We start from the raw sequence: 22,020 nt of genomic DNA on the forward strand, positions 1-22,020 counted from the left end.
GCAGCGATGTCTGGCAACACTTTTTACTAAAAAACAGTCAAGTGTAAAATGTGTAGCACCACACTCGTCTACAACTCCACAACAAGTTCGACGCGTTATCATCTTGCACATAAACACAAAAAAGCAGATGACGCAGATGCCACTGCCAGCAGTCAGACGAGCATAAGAGAGTAAGCCCGAGTCAGCAACGGCGCTCGACACTCTTTTCGGCGAGGACTATGGCATGAGTGATGTTTCCCCGCATGACACTGAAATCGAATCTCGATTTGTAAAGCTAAGCACCCTTGCCCAGTGGCACCTGGCTGTTCCTGCAACTTCTGTGCCTGCTGAGCGCGTTTTTTCACTGCTGGTCTAACTGTAAATAGACTCCGCACTCAGCTTTCATCTGAGCACATAGACCGACTGATCTTTTTGAATAAAAATATGTTGACCTTATGTAAATTTTTCTTAGCCATGCATGGTAAACTATTCAGGCTGTTTTTGTTTTAAGTTTATCAGCATAGTTAAATTATGCCGGCTTTAAATTTACCTTTACCGACTGATCATTTTGAAAGAAAAGTTATGTTACCCAATCTTTAAGTTTCAGGTTCAGGCTATTTTTATTTTAAGTTTACACAGCCAAATTATGCTGGGGATTGCGGGGTTTCAGTTGCCGTTGTTTTAAAGTAACGGGAGAAGCACATCCACTACTTTATGATTGGCACGTAGTTCAAGCTCACATGCATTTTGTGTAGATAAATACAATTTGTAAGAAAACATTTACATATTTATGTATCTAGGCTATGTGATTAATTTTATATACAATGCATCATGTAGAAAAAGCACCTCAGCTTCACCTCATGCTGTTATTTCTTTTAAATGTTTACTGTATACTGTAATGCAAACGCCCCGCCCCTTGCTTAAACTTCACCCCAATTAATCGAGTACTCGTTTCTCAAACCTGTGGATTACTCGAAATGAAATATGAACAAAAATGCTCATCCCTACTTAATATGCTCAAAAATTCGTGAAAATCAGCAGACAGGTTGGAATCTTCTGCCATCAGGATGTCTGAGAGTCTGGGCCCCGGGCATGGCTCGGGTGATGGTACGAGGTGCTTGGGCCGCTTGTCATTGCTTGCAACTATATCTACTTTATAATGTTAAACATTACTTACCTTTATAGAACTTGTGAATATGTGATATTTCAGCATGTAATGTTAAGACATTTTCACTTGAAATCTAAAATGCTCAACATTTAAAACCTAAAATCTATGTAACATACAGTAGATATCTATTTAATCCATGTTAATAATTCAATATTTTATGGAAAAAAAAAAAAATATATATATATATACATATAACATATATTCAAACAAAAAATAACAAAGATTGACTGTGATATCTATTGTTAAAAAACCTGTAGTGTTTCCTTAATATTTGTCTCCTAAACTACATGCAGTGTAATCAGTTGTTTCCTGATGATTACTGCAATCAAGCTTTGATTGTATAAGCATCCTATTTCAGCACAAAATGAGCCCCATCGATCCCACTTTATCTATTTTTAACCACAATATGAGAGCCCTGAGTTAGATAGGGTCCAATAGATGACACTGACGCAATACTTGACATGTTCTCTGCAACCGAACTGACTCGGCTTCTGAAGCTCTGAAACCTTATGCGATCCACAAGAGGCATGATGTCCTACATTTAGTGCATAATCTGTGTAATGTCACTCAACGCTGACAGAATGAACCCCATCAAAGGATTGGACTGGAAACGGTTTTATGTCAGCGCCAGATTTCGTACTGATACTCAGCCCTGGATCAGTTTCAGGAAGCCTACAGCTGTTTTCTTACGCAATACTGCACTGTAAGATGACATTACCATCACCTGAGTCAGTTCAGATAAGCAGCTTTATGTGAATGAGTAATATTACCTCTTAATTTAGATACCACAAAAACACACCTTTACCCGTCTACTTTTAGAATAACGTAATCAACTAAATGCCTCACTCACACTGAAGGAAAATACGAGTTTAAGAAGTCAGACTAAATAATGTTCAGTAAGACAATTTGACAACATACATTACAATCTCAAATACAAAAGACTACAGAGCCCACTGATATCCAGACGTTCTTACCTGGAAAGTTTGTCCTGGCTTCACCATGTTGAGCTCTGATAGGCTCTGAAGGACATCGGTGGCAGCATGTTCACAAGCACTGGCTGGCAGCAACTTCATCTCCAGGTCTATGCTAGTAAGGTGTTCAGCTTCAGTTAACTCATGACCTGGGAGAAACAACATTATGTTCAATCTCCTTAGTTGTAAGGCTGTATATGCAGGTTGGATATAAGTGCCACTGATTGACAGTTTCATGCAACGGCATGTTAATACAATATGTCAAGCTCAAATTTTGAACTTTTTTCTGATCATTCAATTTTTTTCTAATCGTATCAAACTTTATTTTGAAAAATGTTTGTTCCCATTAACACTGATGTCACTAAAGACATTGACTCTAATTACGGCAACAACAAAAAAAAGGTTTCCAATCAAAGTGGCTAAGGTGCAATAATTTATAAATTATCATCGTCACATTGCACCTCCAGGGCTGGGGGTTCAAAATCTAGTTTTTGGTAATAGTTTTATCCCACAGTCCAAAAACTGTAGGCTGATGTAGTGTACTTAATCAAAGGCCTTAGCACAAGTGTACTAAATGGCTAAGAAAAAAAAAAAAAACATTTAAAAAAAAGTCTGTTATGGACAATAGTGCTGTGTGTTTACTTGGGCCTCTTTTTAGAACCAGTCCGCCAAACAGCCTCTCACACCACCTACATCTCTATCTGTCCGGGACAAAAACATGGCTGAAACCAGTATGGACTTAGTGATGACAGAACCGCACTGTGTTTTAAAAACCTTAAGGATGTGAACTGCAGAACTTGCATTCCAAGATAGAGTCTTTGAATTCTTTAAAGAAGATGAAGCTGGATGCGAAATCTGAGATACTGCTTTTGGATGCATATAAAAATAAAACCTGTTTTAAGTAGGTAGATTTTCATCAGCTACATAACTAGGAGTCAAGCTTTGGATAAACCACCCAAACACAAATGTATGTAATGTGCTAAGTCCTGTACAGCTTAAAATGCTAGTACCAGAGCACAAGAACTTATGAAGAATTATCAAAAATCAAGCAAGATAGCAGTTGAGTCTGCTGCTGGGTGTTCTCATGTTAGTGGTGTTTTATGCAATTATACTACTATGATTTGGTTTTCTGACAGCTGAGTGAGCTATCATGTCGTTAACGATGAACGCACTGAAGCTTAAAAGTTCATTAGTGCTCGTAAAAAAATAATTATAATAATAAAAAGAATAACACAGTCCACATTTGTATTGAGTAGTGCTATGCCTAATTACAAAGGCAGACTCATTAGAACTCTTGATGACATTATTCTGCAATGGAAAGTTCCCCAAAAGACTCAATTCTTCAATTACAATCAATATACAAGCCCAGTCTAGCACAGCAGATTAAAAGTTTTTAGGACAGAAAATATAAATTCGAACCAATTTAAAGTTCAACCAAAGAGACAAACCGAATTGTAAAGGTGATAAGTTAACATAAGTGGCACAGACAGATCGACAGAGTCAAAGAAAACAAATGTCTCTGATTTAGAAAACTGGATCTAGTGACAGTGGAAGGCATTTTCTAGGTATAAGTCAAAATCTGTTTTTAATCATCAATCAAGTGTAACATTTTGTTGCAAATGTTGTTAAACATCCACTGCAATGCATCTAAACTTTAATTATAAATTAAAGTAAATCTTAAGCTTTTAAATAATTATATATATATATATATAACATGGTGTGACCTCTTAAAAAGCAAACCGGTCTGAGTTTGGGTAAACTTTGGAGTCAAATATCTACTGCACCATTCACTTTATTAGGTTATCCTGTACATGTTACAACAAAAACATATATTTATGTTACATTTGTGTTACATTATCAAAAATCGCACGCAATAACAGCCTCTGATCTGCCATTTTCTCCTGTGAGTGAATTAGTCTCCAAGTCACTTATTATGTAAGCTTACATCAGTCTCAAAACACAGCAAGTGCAAACTGTTTGCTTAATATAATTTAGGTTAAATTTTTATTCATTTCACTCATTCTGATGTTAGCTGTAATCATTTTTAAAGTTTGTGCTTTGTGTCTGCATGATTCTATATCAAGTGCTGGTTACATTATGAATGACCAGATGGTGATGCTTCTAATAAAGTGCAGACTGATAATAAATAAGTCTGCGAATGTGGTGATGTTTCTGTCTCACCTTCACTGGGTGTCTCCTCGTCAGATTTTCCACTCTCTCCGAGTGCAAGTCTGCCCATCTGTTTGTCCATCTGTCCTTCCGCAGTCTGCAGGCTCAGCTTGTGGCACACCTCGAAGGCCTGACCGACTGTCCTCACTATACGCATTGCCTGACTCTGAGAAAGTGGAGTCACATTTACATCAAACAAATCCTTTCATACTTCATTCTAACTCTATCCCTTAATCATTTCAATTCCTGATTGCTCCATTCTTACTTATCTCTGTCCCCTCTCTGTTTACCTCAATCAACACCTCTCGCTTATTCAAACCCATCCTTTCATCATTATTTTCAGTGTTTCCTATACATGGAGTATACTTGGGTGGGCTCCCCACACAGAAAACAACACAAAAATTAGTTATCTCTTTTTAAATTTTAAGTTAAAATAAAATAAAATTCAGTACTTAATCATATTGTCCGGGTTGTGCTAAAAAAGCACATGTCTAAGGATAACTCTACAGTACACCATATATACACCACCGCTCAAAAGTTTGAGACCACCTGCAAATGTATTTGTTTTTGTTTTCTACATTTTACAAATTTTAAAACTATGAAATTAGGTAATTACATAACAACAACAACAGTCAGTTATTATTATAAGACATGGAGGTCAGCCTTTCTGGAATAGTTTTTGGAAGAATAGTATTGTCAAGTGCATTTGCAAAAACCATGAAGCACACAATGATGAAACAGTCACAGAAATCACCAATTAACAGACAGACAGCACCTCGGATTAGAGCCGTTATGAAGGCTTTACAGATCATGAGGAGCAGATATCAACTGTTGAGAGAAGATTATTGCATATTCTGGACGCCTTCAGCATCGCTTTACAATGTAGAAAGAAATAAAAATCAAGAACGACCAAAGAGTTAGAAAGTGTTCCCACACCTTTGAGTGATAGTGAATATTTAATAAAACATAGTAATGCAAAAGAAAAAGCTAAAATGTGAAGAGTAAGAAGACAAAGTAAAATATTAAGAACTAAACACTCTTTTGAGTATAAAGATGGCACTGTTTGTCAGAGCTCGTAGTCCTTATGCATATGTGTGTAGATGGGGGGAGGGTTTGTAGGTTGGATCTCTGAAATGTGAAATTAATAAAAATCTAAAAACCAAATAAATATAGTGGTAAACATCACATGTATTTATTGTTTGCTGTCTGTAGTAGACCACTTTTGTGCTGGCAGGCAAAACCGGCCCACTCCACTGGCCACCACCGCCAAGACCTGTGGGAAACACTGCTTTCTTCCATCATTCACTTAATCCTTGCAACCTCATTTCTTTTTTCCCCTCTGGCCTTAATTATCCAAATCTCCTCCCTCAATCATCCAATCCCTTTTTCCTACATACCCTTCCCTGTTCACCTAAATCAACCTCCTTCATTCAACCCCTCCACCAATTCTACCAAACCAATGCCTTCATAATTCCTCTCTACATGCAATCCACTTTCCTCATTCCTCCACCATATTCATCGCCCTACTCAATCCCCCAAACTTCATCAATCCCAATCTAGTTTCAGATTTTCTCAGACTTTCAAACCCTTCCCCCTACTCCATGTAACCACTTCCCTGATTCCTCCACCTCATTCACAATTTCATCCAATCCCCTATTCCCATTCCTCCCTGGCTCAGCTCATCTGCTTTACTCATCCTAGTCACCGCAATCTCTCATTCATTTCACCCCTTTGCCACTCATCCTACCCCCTCCTTTAGACATACCATTATTCTTCTCTTAGCAATCTCAATCAACCTTCTTCATTCATCCAACCCCTCCCTCGCTCACCCCTTCCTCTGTACTCACCCTTCCCCCAGCTCGATGTTTCATTCTTTTGGACTCTATAATAGATCGAAGTTGAGCATAGACTACTTTAAAAAGTTTACACCCTGATCTTGTTACAGAAACTCTGTAGGCAACAGGCTCCTCTGTGGCCTTACTCCTACCACCCAGAAAGCCACAAGTCCTAAAAAAAGCTCATATTTCACCATTTAATCTCCCAGTTTAACAAACCTTCCTCTTTTTGCCCGAACTCCAAAGGGATCATTCTGGCAGTAATATCCACTCAATATCTATTAAAGATCACTTTGTTGGCCCCTTTCTATAAAGGTGATCTCATCTAATACACAGTTCTTATACAGAAATCAGGTTGTAATTTCTCCAGAACTAGATCTGATACATACAGTACAAAGAGCTTGCACTCTTTTGTTATGCAGGCTCTTAACTCGTGGGAACTCAAGCACTAATACTCAGGGTTCTCCTCCACCTAGTCATTCTTTATTTACTTAATGAAAAAAATAATTACATGGTGGAGTACCTTCTTTTTGGACTTGAAGACGTTGCATCTGAAGGTGTTGCTTGAACCATCTCGGGCAATATAACTAAAAATCTTTAAATCTTGTGAGTCATGGGACACATAGAAAATCCTAAGAGGAAAGGGGGACAGAAATACTGTTAGGACTCTTTGTACCAATGCAGGAAATCTTTCTTTTTTTTTGCTTTTAATCTGTATGTTTAGAACTTTTATAAAGATCAAGCATTTGGTAATCCCAAAGATTCATGTTGTGAGTAATATATGCCTTAATTTAACAAATGACAAACACATAAAAGCACAAGATGTGCACTAAAGCACTCTGGCATTTGGCATCTACACTGAAAAAGCTTTAAAGCAGAAGTACTGAGGCCACATTGATCCACAGTATTTCTAGAAGAATGCCAAAACTACTTGGCAGTACTGCTAAGAAATGAAATGACCACACAATTAATTTTTTCACGTATACTGTATGCTAACACATACATTTTATTTGCTACTTTCTTCATCTAAAGTCCAGTCCATTTTTATCGAATGACAGAATTTTTATTTAAAACAGGGCTCCAGATAAACATAAATCTTTAGGAGAATAAATCCCAAATATTTAGGAGCCAAATCAAGTTTTTAGGACTATTTTTATAATGTCTGGATAAAAGTTGTCGCAAACTAACAAATTTGGCGTATTGGTGACCATTTCAGGTGCCATCTGGAGCCGTGTATACCACAAGTTTCAAAACTATTGGAATCCCCATTATAAATATTTGGTGAATAAACAGCATTAAGCTTCTTCCTGTAAAGGAGTGTTAAAAGATCTTTGTTGCTAATTGCTAGGTTGTGTTCTTAAGTGTGTATGCATATTTAGAATTTTCAATTTGGATTAAGCTTTAACTTTAAATAATTTTTAATAAAACATTTAAATTTAACAAAAATAAATTTTTTTACTGCAATTTAAAGAAAAAAATGCTATAATACGATTTTATCAATATCCTGCTTCGATTTTACATGATTTTTTTAGATGTTCTTACAATTCTAAACAAACTCAGCAAATAATTTGTTCCTACCACACAGGATTCTGTGCAGCCCCCCGGTATGTGAATAGTTTAGAAGACGCCAGCAACAGGATTATAGAGGAACGGCAGCATATATAAATTAAAAATAAATAAAATAAAAATTTATTTTGGAAGAAAAGTGTTGCAATATGTAACTGAATAGATTTTTTGTTACTGAAGCCCATAAGAAAAATACTAGGGATTACTAGTAATCACTATAGTTTACTGTAGTTTACTATAGTATAGGGCTGTAGCTATCGAATATTTTAGTAATCGAGTATTCTACCAAAAATTTAATCGATTAATCGAATAAAATGTACGTTTGCTTAATTAAACAGCAAATATATAAAAGGAATATATATGTAAAATATTTAAGAGAAACAAAGTTTAATTGGTTTTCTTTTTAGAAAAATCTACCTTTATTTTTTTTAATGTGTTATGCGCTAAAATGCCTCCCAGCCACGCATTGCCCCCCCTACATAATCTCTATCAAATATTATATTAGAACATAAATTCATAGGTTTATGATTTACAAATTGCACCAAACGAATTTGATTATAAAATAAGCAATATAAAAAAGACATTTTGTATAGAGAAAAATATATAAATTATCTACTGTATCTTTATATTGCTTGTTTTATAATAAAAATCGTGTAATTTTTCATCATAAACAATATTTATTTAGTGTAAACATTTTTGTGTTCTCAGGCATAAAATCAGCCTTTACTGACAATTTGTCATTTTCTCTTGCTGCTTTCTTCTTCGCTGATAATTTTATCGCTCCCTTCTATTTTGCAGCCCGCAACAGAACTCTCCATCAAATCAATACACAGCAAACTGTTTGCATCTCCTTCCGCTGTTTTGGGTGAGCGCCCTTTCTTTGTCTGTGTTTAGTGGCGGCTTGCATCCAGAAGCACGCTGTGTCACGCCAAACAAAAAAAATGCGCAAAAACATAACGCAAGCTTTTAAAATTAATTAAAAGAAGCTTTGAGGCAGAAGATTTTGCCTCAATCATTTTTTCTAATCGAATTACTTGAGTTATTCGAGAAATCGTTTCAGCCCTAAAATAGTATGCTGTAGAAAACTGTAGGATTTACTTCACCTTGTAGTTAACAAGTATTTGTTATAGGAATTAACAAGTTGCTGTACTAAACCATAGTTTTTCATATGGTCATTACTACACTCTGTAGTAAACCGTAGTATTTACAGTTGCTGACAAGATGCTGTAGTAATATTTATTTACTATAGATTATTAGTAATCTACATATATAAAATTCTCTACAATAAATTTTATCATAAATTTTATTATAAATGTAATCAATATAATCAATATAAGTTCTAATCAAATCAATATAAATTTATTATAGTAATTCCTACCGTACATGCTGTAATAAACTGTGGTGTTAACTGTAGTTTATTATAGTTATTCTACTGAAATAAGGTTAAAAAACACTTTTACAGTATTAATTATAGTGTATTATTCAATGGGAAGAATTTTAAATCATGGGAATCTGTTGAATCTTTTTCCAAACCTGCTAAAGGCAATTAATGAATTAATTAACACTTTTTCATTTTGTTTCAGATTCAATCAAGAAGCATAAAGAGCCTGACTGATTTGCTTCACTTCATTAAAAAAGGGCCAACGTTCTCATTAGTTAATGTGTTGGAGTTTTAGCAGCAACAGAATGCAAATCTGGCATAATGACACCGCTGAGTTGGCAGTTACTCAGAAACAGTTTACAATAACTCAAAAAGAATATTTATGTTTAGAGAAATGTGAGATCTCAATGGAATAACTTTCTTTTTATACAAAGAGATTTTAACAAACCTGTATCTCAGAATGCACAACACATCAACTTCTTAATATGAATGAGTTAAAACAACAGAAGACCACATGAGCCTTCACTCCTGTTGCTATAGTGGGCACAGACTGGTCTTTTTGCAGTCTTCATCTGTCCAGTTTCACTGACCACCACAGCCTCAGATGCCAGTTTATGGCTGACCTGATGTGTCCTTCTGGCGTTCTTGCTCATCTGTCTTAAGGGTTTGTTATGGTTTGCATTCTGAGATGCTTTTCTTTTCACGGCCGCTATAAAGAATGGCTATGTGAGTGATTGTAACCTTTCTGATTAGATAATTATGTACTCGTGCAGGTTTTCCTAATAAAGTATAGGAGTGTACTGGTATGTCTGGAAACGTATCCCATCTGTGTAATAATTAATTATGCACCAATGTTGATATAAATCAAATTAAATTTACTTTATCAAGAAGAAGTCGTCACCTGACTCACCTATACACTGGGTCGTGCATCACAAGCATTTTACTCTCGTCCCATGTCCACTCTTTCCTCTGTGTGAATCAAACATCAGCATAAAGCAAGGCACATGTTTCTGCTGTATTTTGTCATAGCATGTATTTAATTAAACATTATTAACTTTTTAAAAATGACAGGGTTTACCTTCTGTTTCTTGCGAAGTATTACTTTTACGCCGTCCACCGAGACCACCATGTTCACTTTCTTCTTCTTAATGCTCTTCGCCTTGAACTCGTACTATAGGACAGAAACATGATGATCAAGAGTGAGGAAAGATGCTTTTTTTTTTTTACAAGGAAATGCACTTTAGTGCTAAATGGCAAGAAGTACTGAACCATGAAACTAAAATGCTGTCAGAACTACTGAGTCGTGTTCAGCTAACGGGATTGTATAAAAATGCTCCATATAAAACTGCCACTTTCTCCTCATCAAGTATAAAAGCTCAAAATTGTAATCATACGCAGGGTACGCTAAAACGGTATATGAAATAATTTTCCTTAGTATAGAAAGGAGTGAGAAATAAATTCTTATATTATTTTTTTTTAAATTTCATTTAAATAATGTATGAGTGCTAGCAATGTTGCCATGGTTTAAAATAATATTGACATTTTTATTGTTTGTGTGGGGAAAAAATGGGTGCCAATACTTATAATACAGGCTCTAAATAAATGATTTTTTTATTATTATTATTATTATTATTATTATAAACTATTAACAGTAATTTATTAGAAAATGTTTCAATTTGTCAATTCATTTGAATATATTCTAATTATTATTATTATTATTATTATTATTATAAATAATATTATTTTATAACACATTACTATCAATAATATGACTTATAATACTGTCTATTTTAGGTCACTATTAGCGATTACTACTATTTAATTACCTAAAGTCTAGTCACTACAGTATACAGTCAAAATTTTTGTGAACAATGATTGCGCTGACAGAGGATGATTCTCTTCTTTCTAAGTAATCAGAATCGGCTCCTTCCTCTAAAACAACATTATTTTGGCCCTGAATGGACCCACAGGTCACTGATTAATCGCTGGGTCACTTCCTGAAAATAAATCATTTTCTGATGGATGACTGCAGCGTTCATTATTCCGGTCAGGTCCTAACATGAACCAAGCCTTTTGGTCTCTCGGGCTCTTTTCCGTCGCGGGAGCACAAAGCTGATCTGTTCATAAGCTGGAAGAGAACAAGCAATGAGAAGTGCTTTTAAACAGAACAAGCCATGACAGCCAAAGCCCATGAGAGCTGAAGATAAAGCCTTGGTCTGGTGGTAAAAAATTTATATAAGTGAACTAAGAACGCCACACAAAATTGTGTCGAGTTTTACAAACACCCTGTCAGATTCATTTCATGTCAAAGCTCACATTTATGACTTGAGTTAGGAAATGTTCTAGAGTGGGTACTTTTGATATTTTGTGAGAACAAGTGCAATGCCTCCAACAAATGCTGGACCAGGGATAATTTATTTTTAACTCAGACAGCACAAATTATTAATTTTTGTTTGTCAAAATGTTGTAGTCAACTTAAATTGGCAATGTAATGGAAATTGGGGCAACATTGGTACGATATTAGGTTGCTTTTGAAAGTTAGGATGACCTTGATGAAATGACGTTGTGACAGCATTGACTAAATGATGATAGAATGAGGTTGAACAAATGCACATAACGTTCCGGAAACAAATTCGAAACAACATTAATACTAGAGCGCTGGCTTCAGCAGGACTCAAACTTTGGTCACTGCAGCGAGATCGCTAAGTGGTTCCCACTGGACCAGGAGGAGACATGCTGTTGAAGCTTGTAGGTGCGCATTCACAATGAGCGCTACAACAACAAAAAAAAATCCCAGACAAAAGTAGTTTACTGGAATATTAAATTGGAAATCAGCCAAAAGGGAAATGGGGAAAATAAGAGCAAAAACGATTAATGTTGAGATCTGTTCTGTGAAAGCAGATGTCATGCATTTCGGATACTGTGCAAACACCATATTATAGTAGAGTAATTTGGGACCTAAGATGCACCTTATGGTAATTCTTAAAAGAAATGAAACCGAGAGGTAACATGACAACACGTAAAGATACAAGACAAGCTGTTTTAAACCTTGTTAGAAACTTAGGAGACTATGGATGTGATCGGACGTTGTGTGAATGGATGTTAATCACCATAAATGTTCCAAAATAAAGGGTCCAATTCAGTTGTTTTGAGGTTGTATTTGCAACATTGCGTTGGATTCATTCATTCAACATTATTTCAATGTTATTTCATCTTTCAAAGACAACCTTGTCCTGATGGTGATACTACAATGCTCATTACACTTTAGGGTTCCTGCTGAGTCGATTTATGTAGCTTACCAATGTCAGGTGATTATACAGAGTGAAACTGCCACTGACACATCCCTAACACACGCCGCCAGACATTAAGTGTGAGTGTGTAAAGTAGCTAAGATCTTAACATATCGCACAGCAAAAAACTTACCCGTTTAGTCGTCAACTTACTTATAGATATCACGTTTCATCTTTCCACCTAATATCACAACCCGCATTCACAGTATTAAACCAAGCCCGCTCCATAAGCCCACTGATCTGACTGATTAGATGATCACTTTCAGAAAGATTTGTAATGCTGGAGATTTAGGCGTAGGCCAACAGGCTTCAATCTACTCTAACTGTGCTTGGGCATGTAATATTCTGCCCAGCCCAATACTCTCCAGCCTTAAACTCTGGATTAAAAAAGAAGAAAAAAAAAGATCTTAAACAGGTCTCTATAGGAACAAAATGGATAAACAAAAAAATAACTTTAACAGAGCACAAAAATAATCAGGGTTTAACAGGATTTAATAAAATGTAGGTTTAAACATGTATAAACACCCAGTTCTTGGAGCGAATACACTTTTTTTTAAACATCTGCATATAATATTTTAAAATTATATTTGTATTTTAATATAACAATATACTACATTATACTACACTATCAGTTTTGTTAATTAAGGCGTTCAAGTCCAAGTGCTTTAAATGATTAAATCTTTAACACACTCCCACTTTTAAAAACATCTCAGGAAACAATTAAAAATACATACACAAACAAACGTGGACATCTTTAGAGCTGAGTTACATTTGAAATTAGGTTTTCATTCCCAAATGAAGAAGTTTGGAAAATACAGACATCAATATCAAATACAAACACAAATAGAAATGATTAATAATATTATTCTTTTAAAGTTTTGTCCTTATTTTACCATTTTACCATCATCTCCATTATACCCTGAATGTGAACGTGAATACGGACACAGCTGTTGGAACAGGCCACTGGATTTAGTAAGGCTTGTAATGACTCACTTAAAACATTTAAAACATTAAAACAATTCATTCATAATCAGTTCAAAATGTTCATGCTGTGCCTTACCTTCATCTTTAATTACATTACGGGGAAAATTTTGCATAAGAAACTAGAAAATTGAACATAATAAATAATACTAAAACATTAGTACATTAGAACATAATAAAAAAGTGTATTCTAAAATGTTTCTAGTGGGAATGTACATAACGATTATAAGATAAAGGTCTACAGCATCAGCAGGCAATTGTTCAAAGTGTTCAATTGCACTATTGTTGACTGTCTAATTTGTCTTAAGCAGCTCATTTATTACTGTATCATGTCTGGTTGTGAGTTCAAGATATTTTTACAAGGATCGCCCCAGAAAAATCTGTCACAACACTATTTATAGATTATTCAAATGGGGATTCTTTAAGGAGCCCTCAGCTTCATTTTGATACCAGGATTTCCCACCTTCCTCTAAAAATAACTTCACCAGCAGCGTGGTGAAATATAGAGAAAAACTTATAGAGAAATTATAAAGAAAAAAAAACATATTTTTCTATTACAAGTGAAGGAACAAGTTTGTGTAGTGATCAGCATACAATAGCTATGTACAGCATACAATAAATATATACATACATACAAAATGTCCAAAATAAATGGACATCTTTTGAAATATAAATATCTGAATAACTACATAAACGAAATTAAATAGGTTTTATGTTGAAAAATAAAAGGTTTATATATCAGGGTCACAGTGAGTCTCTTCTTGAGTTCCTCTAGGCTTATAGGAAGAGGGAAGGAGACCAAATCCTTTTATATACAGTAGCCTCATAGAAAAAAATTACAAGGTGTCAAGTCAGGTGAACATGATGGCCGTTTCAACAGCACATTTTCATTATGACTGGAAAAAGTAAAACATTAAACTTATAGTTAGTTTTTACACATCTCATAAAAATTTTAGATCATTTGATCAAGAATGAATTTTACTGTGTTAGACTAAATGATTTCACATTTTTGGGGACACCCTACATACATATATATATATATATATATATATATATATATATATATATAGAGAGAGAGAGAGAGAGAGAGATTATGAAATTATAATTATATATATATATATATATATATATATATATATATATATATATATATATATAAATATATACAATTGCTTTGTACGAGACGTTACATTTCAACAAATTTAACAATCAACAACATGACTCACACAGCATTTCCATGTTCACTGTATAAAGGACATTTGTAATCTGTAAAAAATATAGCGTCTTGAGACAAGTCAGACAATAAACTTTGGAGCAACTGAGTCAATTTAAAATCGCAACGCGATATAATCAAATTGCCTTTACTGCTAGTATCATGCAAACAAGTAAAAAGAATTACTATTCTTATTTATTTAGCAATCCAAAAATATTTCTGCATCCCTGCTGCATAACCCATAAGCTGGCTTACATGATACGCAAAAAAAAACTGAAATAGCACATGCTTGTCTTGCTGGGAAAAATGTAAAAGCACTAACTAAACTGCTTTTCCCTATATTTCAAAATTTGTCTTTTTTTTTAAGCGTGTTGATACTTATCCAAAAATAATAACTAATTAACAATAACAACTAACACAATGTTTGAAAAATGCTCAAAAACTAATAAAGTGTTTACTGGATACAGCAAATCAAAGTTAAACAGTGCATGTAGTGTGTGTGGTGCATGTGAGTGAAGGTCCCTGACACCACAGAGGAGACTCAGTTCTTTGGCCACTTTAGGAGATCAAAGCTACTGTTTTGCAATGAGGAGTGCTCTTGTAGTAAGGCGAGTGTGACAGAGTGTGAGTCAGAGAGCTGCAGTCTGAGACGTGAGCTGTGAGGTGTACGTACAGTATATACACAGACAAGAGTAACGGTGTACATAAATACATTTCGTTACTAAAATGACTTCAGGTGCTCTTGGGTCCTCAGTTTATGTAATATATACAGTCTGATGGTACATACTGTAGTTAGCAACTTTGTAAACCCAGTGTAAGGATCTACCAGTGTAACGGTCTATCCAATGAGCACTCTAGATAAGAGCGTTGGCCAAATGCCTAAATGTAAATGTAATACAAGGGGACATAACCAAAGTGATTTTGGGAACATAAGGTTATAACATCATGGATTTTTCATTCTGCTCACAAATTAGCACTAAATATCATTCATTTTAGCCAAGGAAGCAGAGATATTCTACAGAAAGGACCAGGATTATGAGTATGGACAGACACAGCCAATAATCAGTTTATAGATATTTGTATATATAAACGTTCCCAGTGAAATCAAGTGCTGGAGGTTTTGGATGGGGTTTTCACAGGGCGAGCTTGAGGTAACACATAGGCTTTGTTTTACTGCAATTGGCCCACGGGAAGATATGCTAAATAAATTTTTTTTTTAAGAAAACGCACTTGTATCATAAAAAATTGACCTTGAAAAAATCATTAGTTCTTGTCTAAAATTCAACAGATTACGCTATACACTTTTTAATACGCAGTCATGAGTGTGCAATTAAATTCCACGTAAATTAAGTTGCGGGCACTTCTATTAATAGGACATGTGACAGCATTTATAGTCTGCCTGACTTTCACTCAGATGCGCTTGACATAACATGTGCACGTTTTCCTTGAAGATGGTGAGCACCTGATGAGTCCTGAGCACACTAAAGCTCTCTGAACTATCGATTTTGGCTTTCTAAGGTGACAAGCACTTTGTGCATGTGCGAGTTCCAAGTTCTTGCATATCTTAAAGTGCTACGTTGTCTCTCTCCTTGTCTAGTCCTCTGAGGACGTGAGGGTAATTATTAAAACTCAAGGGCAGTAAGCAATCCTCTGTGTGACTGGCAGAAATTTAGGATTTCAAACTAAATGACGTTTTACCTTGTAAAAACTAAACTTGAGGAGGAACAAGAGAGCTATGGCGTAGCTTTTAACGGAAACAGACAGGGCTTTGTTGTAGACAAACAGCAGTCGCCCACTTAGCAAACATCAGCCTCTTGCAAACATGCTTGATAATAAAGCTGTTTCAGCACTGTAGCTCCATATTTGTTTAACAATTAGTTAGAATAATACAGTATATAGTGTTTGTAATAATACTGGCTTTTTTTTTTTTTATAAAGAATCATTTAGGCTAAATAACTACCAGAACAAATGTTGTAACAAATATTTATGCACTTTAAAGAGGCTTCGGGCGTTTAAGATTTTGCGCTTTGCTTCAAATCACATAGTTGGCATAAAACATAAAACTGAAATAAGTGTTTGCAGTCACACACTACGAATCATTTAGTAAGTAGTAAAAATTGTAATATTATTATATTATTTGTCACACAGAACTGTACACAGTACATTTACAGTAAAATAATATTTTCCCAAAAAAATTAATTTACACTGAAAATCTAATTTAAATTACACTTGAATAAAATTCATAAAAAGAAAACGTGCACAGATCTGCCACAACATTATGACTACTGACTGGTGATGCAAACAACATTCATCACCAGTTATAGACAGGATCCAGTCATAGTCTGATCCATTGAGGCCCCTGGGGGTACAATGTGGTGTCTTGTGCTGTAGGTTGTAGGGTGGGCCCTCAAAGGAACTGACATTTTTTGTCTGGTGAATCCGGGCAGCACTAGGAGAACCGATAACCTAGGTGGTTTTAACGTTAATGTTTCAGGGTTATGGCTGACCAGGATAGTACATTTAACACTGTGGGACATCTGAGAAACATGGTAGATTCTGGTATCATATAGTCTCACCAGCCTCAACTATTAATGTTAAGAAGACATGTCCCTAAGAAAAACCTCCTGTGTTGTGAAAGCTTAAAAGCTTTCAAATAGCACTTTATAAAAATGTCAAGACCAGCTAAATCTCAATAATATGTAACACTGACCCGGACGCAGTGAAGTTCAAAAGTAGGAAGTACATCAAGGTTCAAGTTGTGATCGGGAATCCAAAGAAAGTGTCAAAGTCCTGCCCTTTGCAGTGCCGTCACAAAGATACCGGTCAATCGCACGCCACCAGAGAGTCATGTGTACTTACCAACGTGATGCGTATCTCCTCTAAGGGGGTTGCATGAGTACGCATCTTAAAAGAAGAACCAGCAGTCTGAACAATACTGAGTGGAAAAGCTAATTCCTTTAAATTAGCAGTTATTAAACTGATAATTAAAAAACCTGACCTCGACCCCTGTTAACTGTAACCCCCCCCCCCCTTTCCTTTATCTCTAAGATTCTAGAAAAGATAGTAGCGAAGCAGCTATGCTCATATCTACATAGAAATAGCATACATAAACTGTATCAGTCAGGATTTAGTCCTCATCACAGCACAGAAACAGCACTTGTTAAAGTAGTAAATTACCTCCTATTGGCCTCTGATCAGGGTTGTGTAACTATGCTTGTATTACTCGACCTCAGTGCAGCTTTTGACACCATTGATCATAGTATTCTTCTTTACAGATTAGAAAATGTAGTAGGAACTAAGGGTACAGCCCTCTCCTGGCTCAGATCCTATTTGACCGATCGTTATCAGTATGTAGATTAAAATTGTGACTATTCTCCAAGTTCTTTTGTGGAGTTTGGTGTTCCACAGGGTTCAGTATTAGGCCCACTGCTTTTTTCCCTTTACATGCTTCCTCTGGGCAACATAATCCATAAGCATGGTATTAGTTATATGTCTCAGCAAAACCAGATGAGAAAAACCAGCTTGCTAAAGTTGATTAACTTCCTTCTTCCTTAACTTCCTTCTGATAAGACAGAAGTTCTAGTCATAGGACCACATGCAGCTGGAAGCAACATTTTAGATCACACTGTAACTTTAGATGGCCTTTCTGTTATATCTAGTCCAGAATGCAGCAGCGAGAGTCCTCACTAGAACCAGAAGCACACAGTGGCGCAGTGGTAAAGTGCTCGCCCTATCATCCAGAGATCGCTGGTTCTGTTCCCGGGTGATGCTGTAACCTCTCGCAGCCGGAGGTCTAGAGAGAGCGGATTGGCCGAGTGCCCTCAGAGGGGAGGGATGAGAGGTACTTCATGCTCCCACATTAATCACAGCTCTACAGCCAATCAGGGGCATCTGTGAGCTCGCGGAAGTAAAGAGCGCTAACATATAAAGCATTAAATGGTCTTGCGCCGCAGTATCTGAGTGAAATGGTAGTGATGTGATTTGGTGATCTCCAGATGATAGGGGCTCTTTACCTCTGCGTCTGGGGACGGTTTCACCCTACCATGAAGACGGTTTTAGACTCGACTGATGTTGACAGCTGTTTCTCTGAGGAGTTGACTTAGTTGCAGTTGCTCGATAGTGTAGTACTGGAACCTACGAGTCTACCTGAGCCTCCAAGCACTACCTGGACTTCATATTAACATCAATTAACATCAATTGTTATGCTGACCTGCCTGCCACCTAACATAGTATGAATGCAGATCAATTCCTGCTCTCTGTTTCACCCAAATGCGGATGGGTTCCCTGTTGAGTGCAGTTCCTCTCAATGTTTTTTCCTATGGCTATCTTAGGGAGATTTTCTTGGCCACTGTCGACCTCAGCTTGCTTATCAGGGACTATCTGACCAATGTGATTTACAGATATTCCCATTCCATACAAACTTGAATAATTCTTTTGATTGTGTAAAGCTGCTTTTCGACAATAACAATTGTTAAAAGCGCTATACAAGTAAAATTTAATTGAATTCTTTATGATTAGATAAAACGGCATGAGAAAAGCACGTCACAAGTCACCTCTGTTTGTATCTATTCTATCCATCAATCCCCCCCTCTCTCAACTATCTCAAACCTCTCTTACTGCTCTCTCTCTCACTTTTCTCATCATCCTCACAAACTCTTTTACTTTGTCGTTTCCTACAAGATCTTCTTAAGCATCTGTTTTTTAGCCTGTTGTAGCTTTTACGCACATATACACACAGAACACCTGCCCCAAACACAAACACACACTTGCAGAGCCTTTTTTTTTTTTTTCAGGGACATGGGTTGCCATGGTGATAGCACACAAGGGGCCTCATGTTACTGGTTAATTCGGTCTGAAGTGACCCTGAAATGTGAAAGAGAGAGAAAACAGAAAAAGAGAGGGCGGACCCCTGCTGCGTTCATTCACTCGCTGAATACCAGGGACGAACATGCGGAGCTGCGGTTCAGCCTGCTTCTGTAGAACCCCTAATGGATATTACATCATTAAATATGCTTCAGTTCTTCTCGAAAAGACACAAACCTCAACATGGTGTGTGTACAACTATGCTGTTTAACTCCATCATATATAACAAAGTTTCTAGTGGAGGAGATCCCGGATCCCTGAAATTGAGTGCAGCAATTTCAGGGAAACTTTTAAAACTATTCATATAGAATAGTGTAATTTGTGTATCTTGTGTAATATGTGTAAAGCACCTAATTTCCTTGAACAAGCCACAGATTCCAATGACAATAAAGATATTCTATTCTATTTTATTCTATGTGCGAACGTCAGTATACCCTTCTTATTTTTTTTTAAAGCAAACGCCACCCGCTGCATTTACTGCCTCTCAGTACACAAGAACAAGCAGGTAGAGAAGCAGTAGCGCGAGAGGAAATTGTCTATTTCTAATTAACGGATCATAAATGGCTTTTATCTCCCTGACAGATTTTTTAAAAATGAGAGAAAATATACCTGGATAGCTGTTTTTATACTTGGATGGCCCACCCAAGTATACTCTATGTGTGGGAAGAACTGTATGTATTACCTTTAGAGCTTAAAGAACACTTAAAACTCATGGTCCTAAATGAAACCTTTCTTTGAACAGCAAAAAATAAAAAATAAATGACAATATTTGTGCTGCCTGATCATCTTTGTAATAATAAATTACACTGAAATGAAAAAAATATGTGCATATGTAATTAGGCTACAGTACGAGTTCTATTTCAGATGTATTTTGGCCTAATTTTTATCAAAGTGGGCGGTGTTTCAGCACTGTCTAGGGAGGGATCTGGCAACCCTGACGAGCTCAAAGAAAGCTCACGAGAGAGAGAGTTTCAGGAAACGAAAATCTTTTTTGCACGCAGGCAAAAAACTGGCACAAATGTAAGATCATACAATGGCAGTAAAATCTTTTTCACCACATTGACTGTTAAACTTTGCAATTAATTCATGGTTCATATGCATGTCGAACCATGGGGAGTGATCCTTCACACATCATCTCCGCTCTGTTACGCCACTAATGTAATGTGGTGTACAAAATCCATGTAGACATATTAATTTTTGTACACAGCCCTCTACTTTCTCTTTTTTTAAAGAAAGAAAAAAAACTCTAGTGTGTTCCAAAACTTAATGTTACAGCTTTACCTTCAAGTATTACAGAGAGCTGGAACTGAAGTCACCTTTCAAAATTAAGCAAGATACTTCACTTTGTCAACAATTACACACTTCAAATCACACAAGTCAAGTTGTTTAAGTGAATTAGAACAAGTGCGCTAATAATATAAGCCTGCATGATAAAGAACTGCTGTAAGAGCTGCTGTTGAAGAAAATTATATTGTCTCTTTAAAAAAAAAGTCTCTACTTGCATTTAAATAAGCAAATGCTTAAAAGTCGTTGATTGGATAAATGCTACAATAATTAATATGTTTCATCTGGTGGACAATTGCTTAACCCTAACTGATTCAGTGAGTATATTCTCATTTATGGAATCAGATTTGTCAGTTTTGTGTTGAAAAACATTCAACATAAATAAAAGAATTTGAAAAAAAAATTAAACAACTGAACGAATAAAAGAGTAAATAATTTTTACTATATTCTCTTTTATTCTTTTATCTATCAGTATTTTTAGTTTTGCATTCTCGGTTTTTGGTTCGTACTTTTGAGACAAGACTCCCGTATGGGCGAGTGTTAAAGTGCTGCATCCTCATTGATCAGCTGCTTTAAAAAAAATTCTTTTATTTTCTCTACACAAGCAAATAGATAAAAAGCAATACAAGATTTATATTTTTCAATATTCAAGGAGTTGTTTTTGGATCAAGGGTTAAGGATAAAGATGCATGGATACCCTGTTTTTTATTATTATTGTTTTTTAGCATGACCTGGTGATACCTATTGTAGCTGATTCAGATTCTCTCTTTTTCTAAGAACTATAATTGACAGTATCCAAAATAATAATTCTACTTTATTCAAAAGTAATTGAATAAAGTAGAATTTTTATTCAAAAATAATTTTGATTAAAAAAAAATAATAATTACTAGTATATAATAAAAAAATGTACTTACAAATTTAATCAAACTGCACAAGGTTACAGGACTTTTTCCAGGTTACAGGTCACAGCTTGTTAGTACAAATAAACTGAAAATGAAAATTCAACTGACAATCACATTATTTTAAACTGATCTCCAAATGACAGGGTGAACACTTTGCTTTTGCACTACTTGGGAGCTTGTGCTCAGCATGAAATCCAATCAACCGATCAACTCTGGTCGATTCTTATCACTGTCCAAGTGATCGGTGAATATAAGAGATAAGATCTGGGAAACATGCCATTAAAATATTAAAGGGTAATTCTAAACTGTCAACTTAACAGAAGAAATGTGGTCAGAAAAATGGTTGTACTGTAAAAGACTTATATTAGAAATCTAGAAGTGAAAGTAAGAGCATGTGATGAGAACAGAACTGGGACTA

The 22,020-nt window shown here is 35.7% G+C and overlaps 1 protein-coding gene across 1 annotated transcript in view; it reads right to left on the reverse strand.

Moving 5' to 3' along the window:
* Window positions 1–22,020, reverse strand: part of si:dkey-34e4.1 (carboxyl-terminal PDZ ligand of neuronal nitric oxide synthase protein) — a 62,097-nt gene that overhangs the window by 31,160 nt on the left and 8,917 nt on the right. Inside the window, exons 3-7 of the mRNA XM_053484760.1 lie at window positions 10,148–10,240; window positions 9,980–10,038; window positions 6,646–6,754; window positions 4,300–4,453; window positions 2,122–2,267 (exon numbers count right to left, since the gene is read on the reverse strand). Coding sequence (XP_053340735.1) covers window positions 2,122–2,267; window positions 4,300–4,453; window positions 6,646–6,754; window positions 9,980–10,038; window positions 10,148–10,240 — 561 coding nt within the window. The remainder of the gene's footprint in view (window positions 1–2,121; window positions 2,268–4,299; window positions 4,454–6,645; window positions 6,755–9,979; window positions 10,039–10,147; window positions 10,241–22,020) is intronic.

The sequence above is a fragment of the Clarias gariepinus genome, chromosome 24 (genome assembly GCF_024256425.1).
Source record: "Clarias gariepinus isolate MV-2021 ecotype Netherlands chromosome 24, CGAR_prim_01v2, whole genome shotgun sequence".
NCBI lineage: Eukaryota > Metazoa > Chordata > Actinopteri > Siluriformes > Clariidae > Clarias > Clarias gariepinus.